This window comes from Carcharodon carcharias, chromosome 2 (assembly GCF_017639515.1).
Source record: "Carcharodon carcharias isolate sCarCar2 chromosome 2, sCarCar2.pri, whole genome shotgun sequence".
In the NCBI taxonomy this organism is placed as follows: Eukaryota; Metazoa; Chordata; class Chondrichthyes; order Lamniformes; family Lamnidae; genus Carcharodon; species Carcharodon carcharias.
In genome coordinates, this window is record NC_054468.1 from 85,274,194 (window position 1) to 85,292,515 (window position 18,322).

General features: G+C 46.0%; 1 protein-coding gene across 3 annotated transcripts in view; it reads left to right on the forward strand.

Annotated features, from left to right (window-relative positions):
* inpp5d (inositol polyphosphate-5-phosphatase D) overlaps window positions 1–18,322 on the forward strand; it is a 163,206-nt gene that overhangs the window by 61,044 nt on the left and 83,840 nt on the right. For all 3 annotated transcript variants that reach the window (XM_041182271.1, XM_041182278.1, XM_041182286.1), the window contains exons 7-12: window positions 6,273–6,353; window positions 7,267–7,341; window positions 7,647–7,770; window positions 10,866–10,972; window positions 13,778–13,880; window positions 17,522–17,718. In XM_041182271.1, the coding sequence (XP_041038205.1) occupies window positions 6,273–6,353; window positions 7,267–7,341; window positions 7,647–7,770; window positions 10,866–10,972; window positions 13,778–13,880; window positions 17,522–17,718 (687 nt within the window). The remainder of the gene's footprint in view (window positions 1–6,272; window positions 6,354–7,266; window positions 7,342–7,646; window positions 7,771–10,865; window positions 10,973–13,777; window positions 13,881–17,521; window positions 17,719–18,322) is intronic.

Here is an 18,322-nt window from a genome sequence, read left to right on the forward strand (position 1 = left end):
CCAGACCATAAGGACTGCAGATTTCCCTCCCTAAAGTACATTAGTGAACCAGATGGATCTTTAACAACAATCTAGTAGTTTCATGGTCACCATTACTGAGACTAGCTTTTTAATTCCAGGTTTATTTACTTACTGAATTTAGATTCCCCCAGCTGTCATGGTGAGATTTGAACGCATGTCTCTGGATCATTAGACCAGGCCTCTGGATTACTAGCTCTATAACACAACAGCTATGCTACCTGCCCAGCCTTTCACCATACCCTTCAATGGCCAGAAATTTTTAGTTGACGGGTGGGCTCGGCGGGAGTGGGCAGGGTCAGTCACAGAGCCGACCGCCACCCGCGATTGGTTCCACGCCACCATTTTATGTGGACAGGCCAATTAAGGCCTGCTCAGCATGAGATGTGAGCCGGTAGCGCTCAGCGCGATCTGTGCAGGCGGGGGTAGGAGAAAGAGTCGGGGCCAGCGCTTTCTCACACGCTGCCTCAGGGAAATTGAAGTGCTTTTGAAATAAATAAGGTACCTTAAGGTTGGATAGACAGCATAAACAATGACCTTAATTACTTCCTTCGTGTCATTAATCGGCCGTTTAAATATTGGCGGGCGCACAGCTGACTCCAGCATGCGCCCGCCAAGCGAAACATCTCGAAACAGAGCGATGATGTCAGGATGCTCGCCCAACGTCATCGTGCATCATTATACGTGCCAGCGTGTCAAGCTCGCCCCTGCATGCTGACTAAAAAATTCAGGCCCATGTTTCCAACATATCCCTCACACCCACCTATCCACCCACTCACCCATATCCCTCAAACCTACGTGCCTGCCTTCTCACCATAACCCTCAATTCCTTCTTTCTCCTGAAGCACATATAATTTGACCCCCATTTACCCTATCTGCTTCAGTGTCCTTCCCCCGGTACATTTATCCACATGTTGCTTGTCATTGGGCTAAAAAGGTCCATCTGATTTTCCTTCATACTCCTAATTAACTTATTTGTAACTTGTGCAAAGTCAGTCAGTGATATCCTGTACTGCTTTAAATCTTATTTGCCCATCACCGTGTTTTCTCTGACTACCTGCCCCTCAACATGTTGAATTAAAAATCTTCAAATCCTTTCAAGGCTTTATCTGCTCTATCCCTGCTGCTTCTTGCATCCTGTAGTCCCTTCAGTTCATCCTCCTTGCCATTAGTGACAGAGCCTTGAGCTGCCTTGGCCATACTTTATTTTTTACTCATTGACTGGGTACGTGCATCACTGGCTGGGCCAGCATTTATTGCCCATCCCTAATTGCCCTTGAGAAAGTGGGTGGTGAGCTCCCTTCTGGAACCGCTGCAGTCCATGTGGTGTAGGTACGCCCACAGTGCTGCTAGGAAGGGAGTTCCAGGATTTTGACCCAGCGACAGTGAAGGAACGGCGATATATTTCCAAGTCAGGATGGTGAGTGACTTGGAGGGGAGCTTCCAGATGGTTCAGTTCCCATCTATCTGCTGCCCTTGGCCTTGTGGTAGAGGTCATGGGTTTGGAAGGAGCTGTCAAAGGAGCCTTGATGAGTTTCTGCAGTGCATCTTGTAAATGGTACACACTGCTGCCTCTGTCCGTCAGTGGTGGAGGGAATGAGTGTTTAAGATAGTGAATGGGGTGCTAATCAAGTGGGTTGCTTTGTCCTGGAACTGTCTCTGCAACTCCTTCCTTCAGTCCCTCCGCCTCATCTGTAGAAGCCTTAGAAGATTCCATCATATTGACCAAGCATTTGAGCTCCTTTCCTAACTGTCCCATGTTGGCTTAGCAGGTGTTCCTTAAATCCCCTAGTTAGTTTACCAGTAAAGGATTGGACGTTTTTTTACATTAATGCTGATACTTTTTATTCAGTTATCACCAGGACTGGTTTGTCTGGATCAGATTTGTTCATTCCCTTCAGAATCTTCCATTAGGATCAACTGAAAGTCTCCCCTTTTTGCAAAAGGAGCAAACTCAACTTCCCTAAGTTTTGCTTAGAACCTGTTCCTGTCGAACTTGTCTCTGTTTCACTTCCAGACGGAATGTTATCTGAAGCACCTTTCAGCATTTCCTGCTGCAGCTATCTTTAAAATTAACGCCTTTTCTAAAAATAAACACTAATCTCTTTGAATCTCACTGCAGCTCGGCAGAAGAGGGTTTGCATGTTGTTCTCCTTTGATGCTCAGCAACCAGCCACATAAGCCTCAGTAAAAATAGCTCAAGGGAAGTCTTGGCCAATAATGAATGAGTGTCACATGCAGCTTCCCTTGCTGCTTCGCAAACTATTCTGTTCTTCCCAAAATGAAACTGCAATATCCAGTTAGGTTCCCCACAAGAACTGTAAATCAATTACTACCCCTCTGCTGCTCCTGGCCTTCTGAGGCTGGTGACCTTTAGGCTGGGTGTGTTCTGTGGTTGGTTGCCTTACTTGCTCATTTGTAAACTAGCAGCGGTCTATTTGCCTGTGTAGGGCATCGCTGATAGCCCCTGTGCATTTTTCAGTGGGTGCATTACATTACATTGAATATACAGCACAGGAACAGTCTATTCAGCCCAACCAGTCCATGCCTCCTCCCATCTTTCCTCGTGTAAATCTATCAGTGTAACCCTCTACTCTCTTCTCCCTCATGTCCTTGTCTAACTTCCCTTAAATGCAGCTAAACTAATCTCATCAACCGCTCCCTATGGTTGCTAATACAGAGGATAGTGAAGTCTGACCTCTTGCTCCCTCCTCCTCCACCCCAACCCCAGGGATTTGGTCCCTGATGCAGGGTGGCTAAAGAGACAAATCATAACCCCTTTCTCTTTCAGCTGAGAGCAGCCCACTTAGTATGGGCTTGGAGTGAAAACCCTGCAGTTTGCTGTGTTCAACATTGGAAAGTGCATTTACCCATTGAAACCATCACAGCAGTGGGCCAATTATAGTTGGTCAACACCTCAGAAAAAGAGACGTCCAAAAAGTTAGAAAGAAAGACTTGCATTTATATAGCGCCTTTCACAATCTCACAACATCCAAAAGCAACTAATCAAGTGTCTTTGTTTGAAGCATCACTGTTGTAACGCAAGAAATGCGGCAGCCAAATTTGCACACAGCAAGATCCCAGAAACAGCAATAGTCTGTTTTTAGTGATGTTGGTTGAGGGATAAATATTGGGCAGGACCCTGTGGTCTCCTGGAAAAAAATAGTGTCATGGGATTTTTTTTACTGCATTTGACATGGCAGGTAAGATCTCAGTTTAATGTCTCGTTAGAAAGACAACCCCTCTGACCATGCAACACTCCCTCAGTGCGACAGTGGAATGGTCATGCAGCCTTGATTTTATGCTTAGGTGTTTAGAATGGGATGTAGAGCCTGGGACTTTCTGATTCTGAGGAAAGCATGCTGCGCATTGAGTCACAGCAAGAACTGTGAGCAAGCCTGCTAAAAAACAACCTGAAATTTCCCATCAGTTTAATTTTTTTTGTTGCCTTTTTTGGACTTTACCTTCTCGGTCAACCTGCAGGCTACGTCTGTTTAGAAAGCAGGCTTTACTGGAGATCTGAATGGTAGGATTTAAGAACAGGAGTTGGCCATTCAGCTCTTCGAGTCTGCTCTGCCATTCAGTAAAGTCATGGCTAATGTGTTTGTCTCTCAACTCCACTTTGCTGTCTGCTCCCCATAACCCTTGACTCCCTGGTCTATCAAAAATCTGTGTTTCCTGACTACTGCCACTGGTGTCTCTGTCAGGCATTCAGCTAACTTCATTTCTCTCAAAACCTGATTGGTTTATGGTCCGCGACTATAAAAGGGCCAGTTTTTGTGTTACACAACCTTGTGGCTGGGCGGATTGCCAAAAGGTTTTCCTGGATGAGCAGCTGGAAGCAGGAACATGTGTTTTCATCTATAATGAGGCTGCAGCGCAGCCTGTATTGGAACCTAATCTCAACCTGTATCAACCACCACAGACAGTCACAGCCTTCTGCTGTTGCTCGGTGGTAACTGGCTACACGAAACAATGCCTTCTCTTCTTACACTTTCCACCTTCCAGCTTCCTCCTTTGCATTCCTGTACAGCATTGACTTATTACTGAACTGGTTTCCAGTGGCTGGCAACACTCCAGGACTGCCCTAGAGTCTCCAGGAATGGAGATTAATTTCCAGGACACTGCTGATGGGCAATTAAAGGGGCATTAAAGAAATTGCAAGTTATTTTCATTTTTTTCACCTTTTATTTATTAGTCATAAATATATTGGAGAGTAAAAATGGCTGTTTGACTGTGTGGGGTGGTTACATATGGGAAGTCAGGTGACCAAACCTCCAGGAATACATCTAGCTAGAGTTGGCAACCGCCGTGGTGCTTGATAATTGATAAATCCTTGGGACGATCTTATTCTGTCAGACTCTTTGTTCATTCCCCTGGTGTCATCTGCTGCTCTAATGTCTAGTATTACTTATTCCTTCAGATTTAAACCTTTAAGTCATCTGATTTTAGTCATGTTGGCCAGGGTTTTATAGGGCCACAGGGAGTGTGCAGTGAGATGGGGTGGGGCATAAAGTTAGTTGGGATGGTTTGGGGGGCGGGGGGTGGGGGCGTCTCTGTGTTTGCCACCTTCCTGCCGCTCCTAGTATTTTACCAGGGGCTGGGTAGGTGATGGATGGCCTTCCTGACCTTATGCCAATTGACGCCCTTAAGTGGCCAATGAAGAGGCCCTTCTGCCACCACTGGTATGTTACCAGGAGCGGGTAGGCACTTAGCTCCATGAGGAGACTGCTGTGGCGGGCTCCTTGCAGGTTTGGTGGGGAAGAGCCCTCCTGATTGGGCACCCTGTGTGCCCTACCCACTCCCCAGTGGCAAGGTCGTCCATGCTAAAAGAGTCCCCCCACCCCTCCCTCCACCCCCATACTCAGGAATGACCTTCATTCACCTTGCCATGACCTGCTTGACTGTCCCCAGTGACCACGTCTCAACTTGCCTTCATTCCTCTATCATCACTGGCACTTCATTGCTAGGACTGAAGAGCTGGTGGACACCTGTTTGGCTGGCAGCTCTTGGGGGTGGGACCTAATCCCTTAAAAGGGCGGAATGCAGACAGTTAGCTACCTGATGAACATGAAATGCAGTCAGGGTTTCCATGACTGACCGATGGCCCCCGACTTTCTGGCCAGTGGACAAGACCACCGCTGACCCGTAAAATCACAGCCAATCATTCTGGTGTGCTGTTGGTGCACTGGGTGTCACCATGAATGGTCTCCACATAATCTTGAAGGTTATAAAGGAGATATCTGTACACTGACTGATATTCACTTATGAAGTGAGGTAATACGGATAACAGCCATTTTGTGTTTAACTCTCATGCAGTTGCCATCCTCACCTTCATCCATTACATTCACTTACACTTACTAAGACTATTTCTCCATTTCCCTGCTGTTATTGCCCTTTTCCCTGCAACTTCCCATTTGGTTGTTATCCGTAACCCAATGGTCACACCTTCAACTCTGAATCAGGAGGTTGTGGGCTCAAGTTTCATGTGCAGCACATAATTTAGGAAGGCACTTTGGTGCACTACTGAGGATGTGTTGCACTGTCTGAGAATGCGGTCTTTTCGATGAGACATTAATTCAAGGTCCCATCTGGCCTCTTAGTTGGATGTAACAGGTCCTACAGCAGGGAGATTGTCTCTCCATTCTCTAGGTGTTACCTCCCAAATCTCTAGAGGCTAGCTGTTTGTTCACAGGAATTAATTCTAGGGTCTTATTTCAATTCACTGAAGGTTAGCTCATTGGTCAATGGAAATGATCTCTCCATTCACTGAGGGTTATCCCTCTGTTCACTGAGGGTTATCGCTCCGTTCATTGAGGGTTATCCCTCTGTTCACTGAGGATTATCGCTCCGTTCACTGAGGGTTATCGCTCCGTTCACTGAGGGTTATCGCTCCATTCACTGAGGGTTATCCCTCTGTTCACTGAGGATTATCGCTCCGTTCACTGAGGGTTATCGTTCCGTTCACTGAGGGTTATCGTTCCATTCACTGAGGGTTATCTCTCCGTTCATTGAGGGTTATCCCTCCGTTTATTGAGTATTATCTCTCCATTCCCTGAGGGTTATCTCGCCATTCACTCAGGGATATCTCCTTGTTCATTGGGAACTATCTGTCCATGAGTTTCATGCTCACACAAGCCATAAATCAAGTGAAAAATTAACAGGAAGTTGCTATTAAATGAATCTACGTGTTCACATGTGAAGAAGAGAAACATTGATTAATCATTAATTGGTAATTGTGATTTTTTTTTTAGATTGCTTCTGAAGTGGGTGTCAGAAGGTTGCTTTCAATAGCTGAAGAACTGAGCAGAGTGCTTTCATCCATAGAGAACCAGGTATTTACCGAGCACTATCAGAGATAATGTGGGAGATTGACTTCATATACAGGGATATAACAATATTGTCTCATCCAGTCCTATCCAGAATCATTCATGAGGATTGGCAGTCGCTCTTTATTGTTTAAAAACCATTCTGGTATATATCTCAAAGTCAGTTCTGTGGCTCCATTGTTTACAAACCATAAAGGACCTCGGGTTCCATCCCTGGCCTGTATTGAGCTCTTTGTCCACAGATGGTCATATTGTCGGAGAGATACGGATCTCGCCTCAGTGTTTCTGACTTATCTGGATCTTGGCCTATCATCAAGGTTTCTCAATAGTGAAAATACTCACTTTAGTTCTGCATTAAATTACAACTATTTAATTAAATCATGGTCCAGTGCTCCATATCCTGAGCAGTGTCTCAGTGCAACCCTAGGATCACTAAGCTTAGATGGTCACTTATGATACGTACAGAAAATATACCACTCAGCATGGCACTGAACCACATGATGCAGGAGCACTACGTGACTATCCTTGGTCTCTAAATGACTTAATATGCTCTCAGCAAAGACAACAGCTGGGGTGTTCCAAGTCTTTATTTCCAGATTTTTAACCATGATTTCAAATTCTCAAACCACCGAGGTTGGATTTGAACCTGTATTCTCTGGATAATTAGTCCAGCTGTCTATTATTAAACCAGTAACACAACCACTGCACTATATACCCTTGTCATCAGAAGTTCCACAACACAATGAAGAATGAGCACTTGGGTTAAGTATCAGAGGGAGGACAAATGCTGTAGAACCTGAATTCAACAAGAGAGAGGAGTACCTTAGGAGAGGAGACAAAATTGGCAAGATAAGATATGGATGGGAGCACTCTGATCAATAATGCCTGTCCCATTCTTTTCCTAATTTATATTGCACAGGTGAAAGATTATGAGCCTACGTCTCCAGATGCAGATGTTCAAGACCGACATTTGGAAATTGCGCCTGTTTTTGAGGTAGGCACTCTTTGCTAACGAGCATTTTCCATTAACATCACATAGTCAAAGGTTGTTGCTTAGAAGTGGAAAGTTTGTGCAGACCTTCCCCTCATGCCCTCTCCAAAGTTATCTTTCAAAGTGGTCCCCCTCACCCTTTTAAGAAAAACCCTGCCCTCAACCCCTCTGTCCTTGCAAATGACCAGCCTCATTTACAAGCTCCAACTTCTCTTCAAACAGCAAAATTGGCTTGAGTTCAACCAAAAGGAAGGCAAGGGGTAGCTAAAAAGTTCAGATTTAATAACGAGGATTCCCTTATTTTTCAGGTGAAATTGGACAGTTTTGGAATTTTCTTAAAAATCCATTTGAAGGTGGACATAGAGAGCGGGAAATTAATTGTCAAGAAATCAAAGGATGGGCCAGAAGACAAGTTTTACAGTCACAACAGAAGTAAGATTTCTGATCAATAGCCTTTCACGTTGTCATGACTGGGTGAGGAGGAATGAGCTGGCTCCCCCTTCTGTCAAACTCCTCAGTTGGTCACAACAAAGGTTTGTTTAAAATTCATCCCCCCACCACCATCCCCACCATCTCCACCACTCCCACCACCACCCCTCCACACCCCACCACCACCACCCCCCCCACCCCCCCCCCCCCCCCCCCCCCCCCCCCCCCCCCCAAAACCCCCTTCGTGCTTAACTTTTCCAGTGCAAAAGTATTTACTTTTTAACAAGGAGCCAATAAAAACCAGGTTTCGTTGAGTCAAAGAAAGAGTCAGTTTATCAGATACTAAATCCCAAGGAAAAATAATAAAAGACGCGACACATGCGCACTCTCACAAATATTAGAAATAAGGAGTTAAGAGTCCAAATAAAAGTTAAATGAATATACAAGTAAATCCTCGACTTGTCTGTGAGGCATGGCTTGTGGAACATTGCGGTCGTTAAGTTAGCTGATTTTGGTAGAACTCTGGAGTTGGCTTTGTTCAGTTTTGCAGTCTGTTGAAGACACCCTTTGATTGCTTCCAGAGAGAGAGATGATCTGCTTGCCTCTGCAGGGGTGACTGTCCTTTTTCTCCTGCTGTTTCCTTTTCTCTGGTAAAACACTGGTCCCCAGCAAGAGAGAGAGAGACACACACACACACAGATACACACACACACACACACACACACAAACACACACACACGTGTCCTTCTTGCTTCTTTGTCATTGTTCTTCTGCTGTGCCCAACACTGGTTTTCAGAGCCAGATTTAAACTCATTTCTCTGTGTACTCCTGGAGGGGAATAGGCGTGTCTTGCATCCGAAATCCATTTTGCTTTCATCTCAGAAACCTTTTGACATATTCTGACATATAAATCAACAGGAGATGGTTTTTGGATGTCTGATGTCTGATGTAGCTGGGGAGTGTGAGGTAGCAGTGGGGGCAGTTTCCATTGCCATCACAGGAACACTGCTTAAAAGTCCAGCCCTTTGAATTTTATATACCTTCCTTTCAAGTGTCTCAGTTTGAAAAAGGCCTTGACACCTCTTCAGGTGTGAAATTCCATGTCCTCTCAGGACAGGTCTGTCTGTATAATCCACATAGGAATTTTCCAAAAGGGGTCCCTTTACAGTATCAGACATGCTTTGATCAGTGTCTTTTCTTGTATTTCTTTAAAAAACACAGGTTCAATATGCCCATAGTTAGTTGTAGGTTGTGGCTTGTCCTCACTCTGACATTGTGTCTGCTGTCATGACAACATCTATCTCCACTCATTGCATTCCTGCCTAACCAGGGCTGCATTTGCACCACTGCTTCTTTCTACCTCCTCTGAAGATGTCTCTCAAGAATGCACATACAGTGCAGCTGTCACCCACTACACTAAGAAATATAAATAGCCCCCGATCACACACTAAACCAGCATAATCAGAGGGTGGTGTACACAGAGGGAGATGGTGGTGTAGTGGTAATTTCACTGGACTAGTAATCCAGAGGCCCAGGCTAATGCTTTGGGGACAGCTGGTGGAATTTAAACTCAATTAATAAAATATAGAATTGACAGCTAGTCTCAGTAATGGTAACCATGAAGTTATTATTGTTAAAAGCCCATCTGGTTTACTAATGCCTTTTTGGGAAGGAAATTTGCTGTCCTTTCCTGGCCTGGGCCTGGCCCTGGCCCAGATGTGACTCCAGACACACAGAAATGTAGCTGACTCTTAGCTGCTCTCTGAAATGTCTCAGCAAGCCACTCAATTGAAGGAAATTAGGAATGGGCAATAAATGCTGGCATTGCCAGTGACACCCATGTCTCATGAAAGAATAAAGGGAAAAAAATCCATTAGTATGCTTTTGTCATGACAGGACCATCATCTTCCTCTCTCTATCCTGTGATACCCCTGTGTTTCCTCTTCATATCCTTATAGTTACTGCTGTCTCCAGTTTGCTGTGCTGTTAACGTACAGTTACTAACATCTGTTGGCTGACCCAGGGAGTCCACATGGCTGCTGTTCTTTCTGGGTTATGTTGGTTATTGATCCTTTCATGCCCAGTAGGAAAGAAAGATTTGCATTATCACGACCTCAGGACCTCTCAAAAATTTTTACAGCTAATTAAGTATTTTTGAAGTGCAGTCACTAGTGTAATGTAAGAAATACAGCAGCCAATTTGTGGGTAGCAAGCTTCCACAAACAGCAATGTGACAATGATCAGATAACCTGTTTTAGTGATGTTGGTTGAGGGATAAACATTGGTCAGGACATCAGGGAGAACTCCCCTGCTCTTCATTGCATGGGACCTTTTACATCAACCTAAAAAGGCAGATGGGACCTAGGTTTAACATCTCATCCAAAATCAGCAATCCCGATGGTGCAGCGCTCCCATAGTACTGCACTGGAATGTCGGCATAGATTATATGCTCAAGTCTTGAGAGTGGGACTTAAATCCACAACCTCTGACTCAAAGGCATGAACCATACTGACAAAACTGGTACGTTTGTAGTTACAGTTGTCTGGTTTGCCAAATCATTTCCATATGATTACTACACTGAATCTACTGGCTACTCTGTATGGTATCTGTTTAGTAGTACTATTTTCAAATGTTGAGTAAAGCTTAGAATGGGATATCTAGTTTGGCTATCCATTCAATGGTTTCCTAAGATGTGGAGTGGAGAAATAAGGTGCCTTTCACAACTGTATGGCTACGGATGCCTTCTGGCTTTGCTGAGTATCTGTGTGGTTACTGATACTCCTTAGCTGTCTTGAGGATGCGATAGCTAATGGTCCTTGGATATCTATATTGTTAGTAACTTCTCTTGGCTGTTCCATGAGCATCTGTATGGTTACAACATTGGAGTTTGTGTTTTAACAACATTCTGAAAACAGGAACTTTGTGTCTAGAAGATGAGGCGACAGGTTGTGTGAAATGTACTAAATGGAATGGCTCTGAGCCAATCCAGGTTATGTCTGGGCACTTGCTGGTACCAGAAACGCAAACACTCGAAGTGACTCAAGAAGGAAATGAAGTGTCACTGCCCCTGCCTTCTCTCACCAACATTACCTTCTCAGTTTTACAGTTAATCAAATCGCAGAAGCTCCAGAATAAGTTGGTGATCATAATTGACTCCGAGGTGAAGAAAACACAACGGAAGGAGTATGTCTTCACTGACTCTAAGGTTTGTCATGAGCACCTTGCTATCAAAGTGAAAAGTCAATGAACCAACCATTTCTTTTTCTAATTATGGTCATTTTATTTCCCCTGTGTTCATCAAGGTAAAGGATTTCCTCTTCCCATACCCACTCTGAACTCATCTTCTCAATGAGACTCACCCCCTGCTCCCTTGACTTCATCCCCACTGAACTGCTGACCATCCAAGTTCCCTTCCTGAATCCTGAGCCAGCTGACATTGCAAGTGATTTCCTCTCTGCAGATATTATCCCCTTCCCTTTCAAAATCTTTGTCCTCACCTTTTGCTCCAAAAACTCCACTGTGGCTTCTTTCTCCTTGCAAACCATCGTCCGTCTGCAATCTGACTTTCTTCTCCAAAGCCCTTGAACATGTTGTCACTTCTCAAATCTATGGCCATAGGAACATAGGAACGTAAGATTTAGAAGCAGGAGTAGGCCATGAAGCCCTCCGAGCCTGCTCTGCCATTCAATAAGTTCATGGCTGATTTGGTTGTGGTCTCAACTCCACTTTGCTATAATCGTTGACTCCCGTGTCTATCAAAAATCCATCTAACTCAGCCTTGAATAAATTCAATGCCCAGCCTCCACTGCTTTCTGGGGAAGAGAATTCCACAGACTAACAACCTTTTCAAAGAAAAAAAATTCTCCCCATCTCGGTCTTAAATGGTAGGCCTGTTATTCTTACAGTATCCCCCGGTTCTAGTCTCTCCCACAAGTGGAAACAAGCTCCCGGTATCTACCCTACCAAATCCCGTCAGGATCTTATATGTTTCAATAAGATCACCTCTCATTCTTCTAAACTCCAACGGGTAATGGCCCAAAGCCATCTTTCTTGCCTCTCCGTATTTGAAACTCTCTCATCGACCTTCCACCCCCGACACTCAAATTGACCCAAAGGCAAAGTTCCTATGTGGCTGTGGCAATGGGAAATGATCCCGCCTCATCCTTAGTGCCCTTTGCTGCAACTTTGGATGCAATTTCTCACACCATCTTCCCCAACACCTCTTCCCCATTGTCCAGTTCAGCGAGATCCCCTTTGCTTGATGACACTCATATGATTGTAGTCAGAGCATCTCCAGCAACAGCTTCTCTTCCTGTACCCACATTGTCAACTATGCTTCCATATGGTTGGATTGTTTGTCTGACACCCAGTCCTGCATGAATTATTTCTTCCAGTTAAACAGTAGGAAGACATAAACCATTGTCTTCTACCCAGCTGCAACAAATTCCTTACACTAACCCAACCCCCTCCCTGGTCACTGTCACAAACTGAACATTTGGTGCCCTATTTAACCCCAAGCTGAACTTCTGACACAACTCCTCTTTACTACAAAGGCTGCCTACTTCCACCCGCCACATCAGGCACCACCACTCTGCCTCATCCATGTTCTTGTCACCTCCAGACTCGACTATTCCACTTCTGTCATTGGCTGGCTTCCCTTACCCCTCCATTAACATTAGCTCATTCATATCCCTGCTGGTCTTCTCCTGCACTGACCGATTCACCCATCACTCCTGTGCTCACTGATCAACAATGGTCCTCCAAAGCTTCCAATTTAAAAATTCTGGCCTTGACACCCCCCCCCCCACCCCCCCACCGCTATCTCTGTCACCACCCACAGCCCTATAAACCCTTCAGGGTCCTGTGTGCCTCTGACTATGTTTTCATCTATACCACTTCCTTTCAATCCCGCATTGGCAGCCACCCCTTTAGCCATCCAGACCCCATATTCTGGAATTATTTTCTGAAATCCTTCCATCTGTCTGCCTGTCTCTCAAAGACTCTCCTTAAAACCCCCTTCTAATTCGTCCTCCTTTCGTTTGTTTGACTGATTACACCTCTGTAAATTACCTTGGGCATTTTCCTTGTTTAAGGCACATTTTGTTTTGTTCTTGTTGAAAGATACACATTGGACAGGACATCCAGGTGAGTTATACACAGAGGAAAGTTCCCTCTGTAACAGTATCACTGTCTCTCACTATCTGGGTCAGCGAGGGTTTATGTTATACACAGGCCAAGAGTTTGGTCTTACTCTAGAATGCAGGGCTGTAGATGAAGGCCCAAGGATTGCTGGGCCTTGGGCCTCATCGCATGGTGGCAGTAAGATGCAGATGTCAATCGGACGTCCCAAAGTGGTTTGCTCTTAGGTACCCAGGAAAATTCGGTTGGCTGCAACAAGGAGCTGGCCTGCAGTTAAGTCCCAGGCATGAGGAGGAAGGTAAACTGGAGGTGGGGGTGGGTGTGGGGCAGCGGGGTGGTGGCAGAGAGTGGTGAATGGGAGGGGGGGCAAACAGATTCAAGAAGGCAAATGGGAGAGTGGTGAATGGGAGGCGGACAAATAGGACTGCAAACACGAGAAGGGTGCGGATGTGGTGGGGGTTGGTAAATGGGAGGGGTGTGAATAGGAGGTGAATGGGAGGGGGAATCTGAAAGAGCAGGGGCAGATGAATGGGAGTAGGGTGAACGGAGAACAAACAGACTGGGGTGAATGGGTGAGGGGAAGAAAAGGGGGGAGGAGTGATGAGGATGGGCAGGCAATTGGAAGGGGGAGGGGAATAGGAAAGGCAGTGTCTCAGGAGGGGAGAGGAATGGGGGAGGGGTGGTGAATGGGGGTGGATAAGAATCCAAGTGCTACGTTGCTGTGGTGGCAAGCATAAAAAACATTACATTCCTTTCCTTTAGTAGCCTCCAGTGGGCCCTTCAAGACTGCTGTTTAGGCAGATGTAGATCAAACAAAAACTGAGCAGAGCCTCTGGTGTTTTTGTACTTACCTCTGTCTCCCTGTTACCAGAAGCGGGAAGCGTTCTGCCAACTTATGCAGCTGATGAAGAATAAACATTCGGATTTTCCAGAGCCAGATATGATCAACATCTTCATTGGAACCTGGAACATGGGTAAGGGGCATTGGAGGCCAGTTGTATTGGAGATCCGATGAATTATTCGGTATGCAATTCATTTATACGGGGAACAGAGCAGTTACACTCCTATAACAATCTCACATTCACTCATTCGGTACAACGTATTCTCCGCTATCTATTCTCCTATGTTACACACTTCCAGCTCTCTATTAGCCTGTGTAACACATTCCAAACTCCCCGTTATCCACGTATCTGTTTTGGAGTTGAGAAAAATATTAGATTTTATTTGCACTTTCCATTTAAAAAAAAATCCTCAGCTGCCTTTTTAAAACAGGCAATCGCTCTGAAGCCATCAAAGGGATGGGGCAGGATTTTTACCACCAGATGGGAGTGAGCACAGAGGTGCGTGGGTAAGTTCAGGCATCACTATCCAGTATGCCAGTTTGCTGGCACCAGCCCGCCCGGAACCTTTTTCCTGACGGCGAGATGGGGGTCGGTGGTGCTACCTACCTGCAATTTAGATAGTCAATTAAGGTAATTAAATGGCCTAAGGTCTATCGTCAGAGGCTGACAGGGGTTTTCCAGTCGGCCTGTGTGCCCCCCCATTACCCCCCCAACCTCCAACCCCCCAACATCCCCTGTCTCCCTAGCCACAGCTGCAACCACAGATTCTCCCCTCCACAATGGTGGCCTGGCTGCTGGGGGCGTCTTTAAGTTTAAAAGTTTAGTTGGAGAATGTGCATCTCAAGTTGGAAGCACACTCTCTTACCTAAACTGCAGGCCGCAGTTTCATCCATACTGCAGGGCCTCCTATTGGCCCTCCAGCTTCAAGAGCCTACTCACCATCCTTAACTGAAAGGTGATCACTCTGTCTGGCCACTAATTTCCCATGTTGGGGAAGTCCTTGCCAGGTGGCTGTTTCCCCGCACAGTGCAGGGTTGTGACCACACCCCCCCGCCCACCCCAACCACCCCAACTTGACCCTGACATCAGAATCCCAACACAAAAACTAAAATCCTGCTTGCCTATAGATATGACAGAGCGACGCTTCATGCATGGTCACCTACAAGCCACACTACATAAAGGTGAATAGAGTGACCATCTTGTAACTACTGAATTTCAACAGTTTATCATTAATAGTACATACTTATCAATTAATTATCTAATAAATCTGTCTGACTGTTTATTACTTAATCCATGGTCTAATGGATCAGTTATTCTAACATCTTTAAAAGTCAAGGAATATCATTTGAGGGAACCTGAAATGACAAATAGCCAGGGGAATGGTAAGATACTGGTTATGTTACTGGACTGATAATCCAGAGAACATGGGGCAGTATTTTCGGGTCGGCGGGTGGCCATGATTGGTGGGCCCGGGAGTGGACCCCTGTCTGCAATCAGCCCCCAGCCGCTATTTCCCGCTGGCTGGAAGGCTCACCGCTGCCGGGGTGGGGGGCAGGAGAAGAGTGAGCGAGGAAGTCAGCGCGGGTGTGGGGGGAGCACAGAATGAAAGCTCCCTGAGGGCAGAGAGCTGCCTCAGGGAGAGCTGAAGAATTTAAATTCCATACAAAACAGATTTTAAAATCCGGAAAAAATGCCCACACATCCGAATGAGTCACCTCAACATATGAATGCTGAAATTTGTGTCCAAACATTTTTATCTTTTTATTAATTAGTCTCGGAAACCTCATCCCACCCTTGGATGAGGTTTCCGGAAAAATGAAAAGACCTCCTGGCTGATTCGCACACCCGCCAACTGTGATGTTGGATGGACAGCAAAAAGTCCCAGTTAATTGTGTCGTTAATGGGCTTAACAGACCTCTTAATTGTGAGCGGGAGTGCTGCCAACTCTCAGACGCGCCTGCCGACCTAAATGTCGTACGGGTGCGTGATGATGTCGGGACGCTCGCCTGGCATCATCACAAGCTATTTGAAGCTCGAGTGTATCAGGCGTGTACCCGCACGCCGAGTGAAAAGTTCCAGCCATGGGTCCAAATCCCATCATGACAGTTTAAAAAATATGGAAATAAAAGAGTTGGCATCAGAAAAAAGTGACCCAAAATTAAAATCTCAACTTGTTTACTGATGTCCTGCTTATCTTACCTGGTTTATCTGTGACTCCAGTCCCACATCAACATGGTAGATTCGTCTCTCTGAGCTGAATAATGCTGTGGGGGTGCAGGAGGGGGGAGTTGGTGGATGGTACGCCCCCCCAGAAACCAGGTCAGCATGGATCCGACACGCCCCATGCTGACCTGCCCTGCAGCTACAAAGCGCTGTGGGGCAGACTAATGAGGGCCAAGTCCAGTAGGACATCTGCCCCTCATTGGGGTGGAAGTCCCACCCTCTGGAGCTGCTGACCAATCGGATTGGCCTGCAGCTCTATCAGTCCCAGCCAGGAAGGCATCAGTGGCTGCTGCCAAGCCTCCCGGAGAAGAAAGGACCATAAGATTTGGATCCCCGAAGCAGGTAAATCTGGGGTCTTGGGCCAAGAGGATTGGGTAGGTTAAGGAGAGGAGCAGTCGAGTGGGTGCAGAGAGGAAGGGATGGTTTTAAGGGAGGGAGCAGGTCGGAAGTAAGAGGGAATTCAACCTAAGCGGGTGTGGGGGGGCACCCCGCAATTGGCAAAAGGCAGCCCCAAAGAGCGAGCAGCACCCCCTTCCTTCCCTCTCTCTTTCAGCACTTGAGGTAAAAACAAAATCAGGCTTCCCGCTCCCGCCCTGCTGCCCATGCCAAACATTTCATGGTGTTGGGAGAGTATTATCAGGGTCAATTGGCTTGATAATGAACCGAATTGATTCTTAATTGTTCATTTAAGTATGGCGAGTGGGCTACCAATTTCGGTGCCCGCCAACCCCTGTATTATGGGTTGAGCTCGGGGATGGGCAGGAAGATGGGAGGATGGGTGTCTACCCCCTTTTACGTGCCCCCCACTGCATGGGAAACACACCTGCCGGGGGTACATAAAATTCAGTGCTCTGTTCCCAAACACAGCTACAAAGATTACAGCACAGACTGCAGCAGTACAGGAAGGTGACTTGGGAAGGGCAATAAATGCTAGTCTGGTCAGCAATGCCCACATCCTGACAATGAATGCAGTAATAAGGGTTTTTCATCACTGAGCTTGATAGAAATTGCCTGGATGTCAGGCAGGGAAAGGCTCAAACTAGGTCACAGTGATCAAGAGCTTACTGAAAGGAGTGGACTGAGACACCAAACCCCAGAAAACTATTTGGAAATAAAACCCCTCAAAATGTGTATTCTGTTTCTTATGCTCTCTGATCTCCATCAACTGCAACAGCTTCTTAAAGTTAAGATTTGTGTTGTTGTGTTCAAATCCTTCCATGGCCTTTCCCCCTCCTTATCTTTCACACTCACTAAGCTGCTTCAGGCTGACAACTCTTTGTGAACTCTGCCTCTTGCAAATCCTGGATTTTAATCACTTCACCATTGGCCTTTAGCTGCTGAGGCCCTATGCTCTGGAATTCCCTCCCTAAACCTCTCTGCATCTCTGCCTCTGTCTCTTTTTAAAACCTACCTCTTTGACCAAGCTTTTGGTCACCTGTCCTAGCATCTGCTTATGTGACTTGGGGCCACATTTATCTGATAATGCTCCTGTGAAGCACCTTGGGACACTGTGTGATGTTATATAAAAGGAAATTGTTGCTGTTGTTTAGGTAATGCTTCAGCTCCTGCAGACATACAGTCGTGGTTCCTGTGCAGAGGCCAAGGAAAGACCCGGGATGATACAGCTGCTGACATCCCACATGATATTTACATTATTGGCACTCAGGAAGATACACAGGGAGAGAGGGAGTGGGTTGAGCTGATCAAATCGACACTAAAGGACATCACCTACATTAAGTTTAAACACGTAAGTGCATTAAGGTGTATTGAAGCCCTGTCCTCCATAGGTTGAAGCACAAGGAAGTGGGTCGATGTAATTTCCAAGATGGCACCGGTGATGGTGGAAGTCAGAATCAAGGCAAACAGTAAATGATGGATTTGGTAACCCCATACATGACAGGATTACATTGCTCTAGAGCGCTAGCAATGGTTGCCCAGCTTCCCACTAAAACCTTGGGGGGAATATGGAGGTGAATACATCGTTGTTGAGGATTGGTTTTGTGTCAATTAGCTCCAAGTAGCCACCCAGGCAGCATGTTAATGGCAAAAGGCAGTACTAGCTGCAGGAATCCTTGCCCTGGTAGACATTTGAACCCAACTATCGGAGACAGGTATCTAACCCATTGTGCCAGCTGGCAAAATAGATCTGAGCACCAAGCACTTTCACTGTTTGATAAAGTGCCAGGGTGCAAGAATATGATTATTGAAATAGACTATATATTGGATGCTGCAGCAAATCTCAAAAGCAATGCATGCCACCAGATCATCGTAGAACTAGGCTCACCTCATCATTCACTGACAGACCTTTTGTGGCACCATCACTGGACAAATGGGGAGGATGGGGGAGCTGC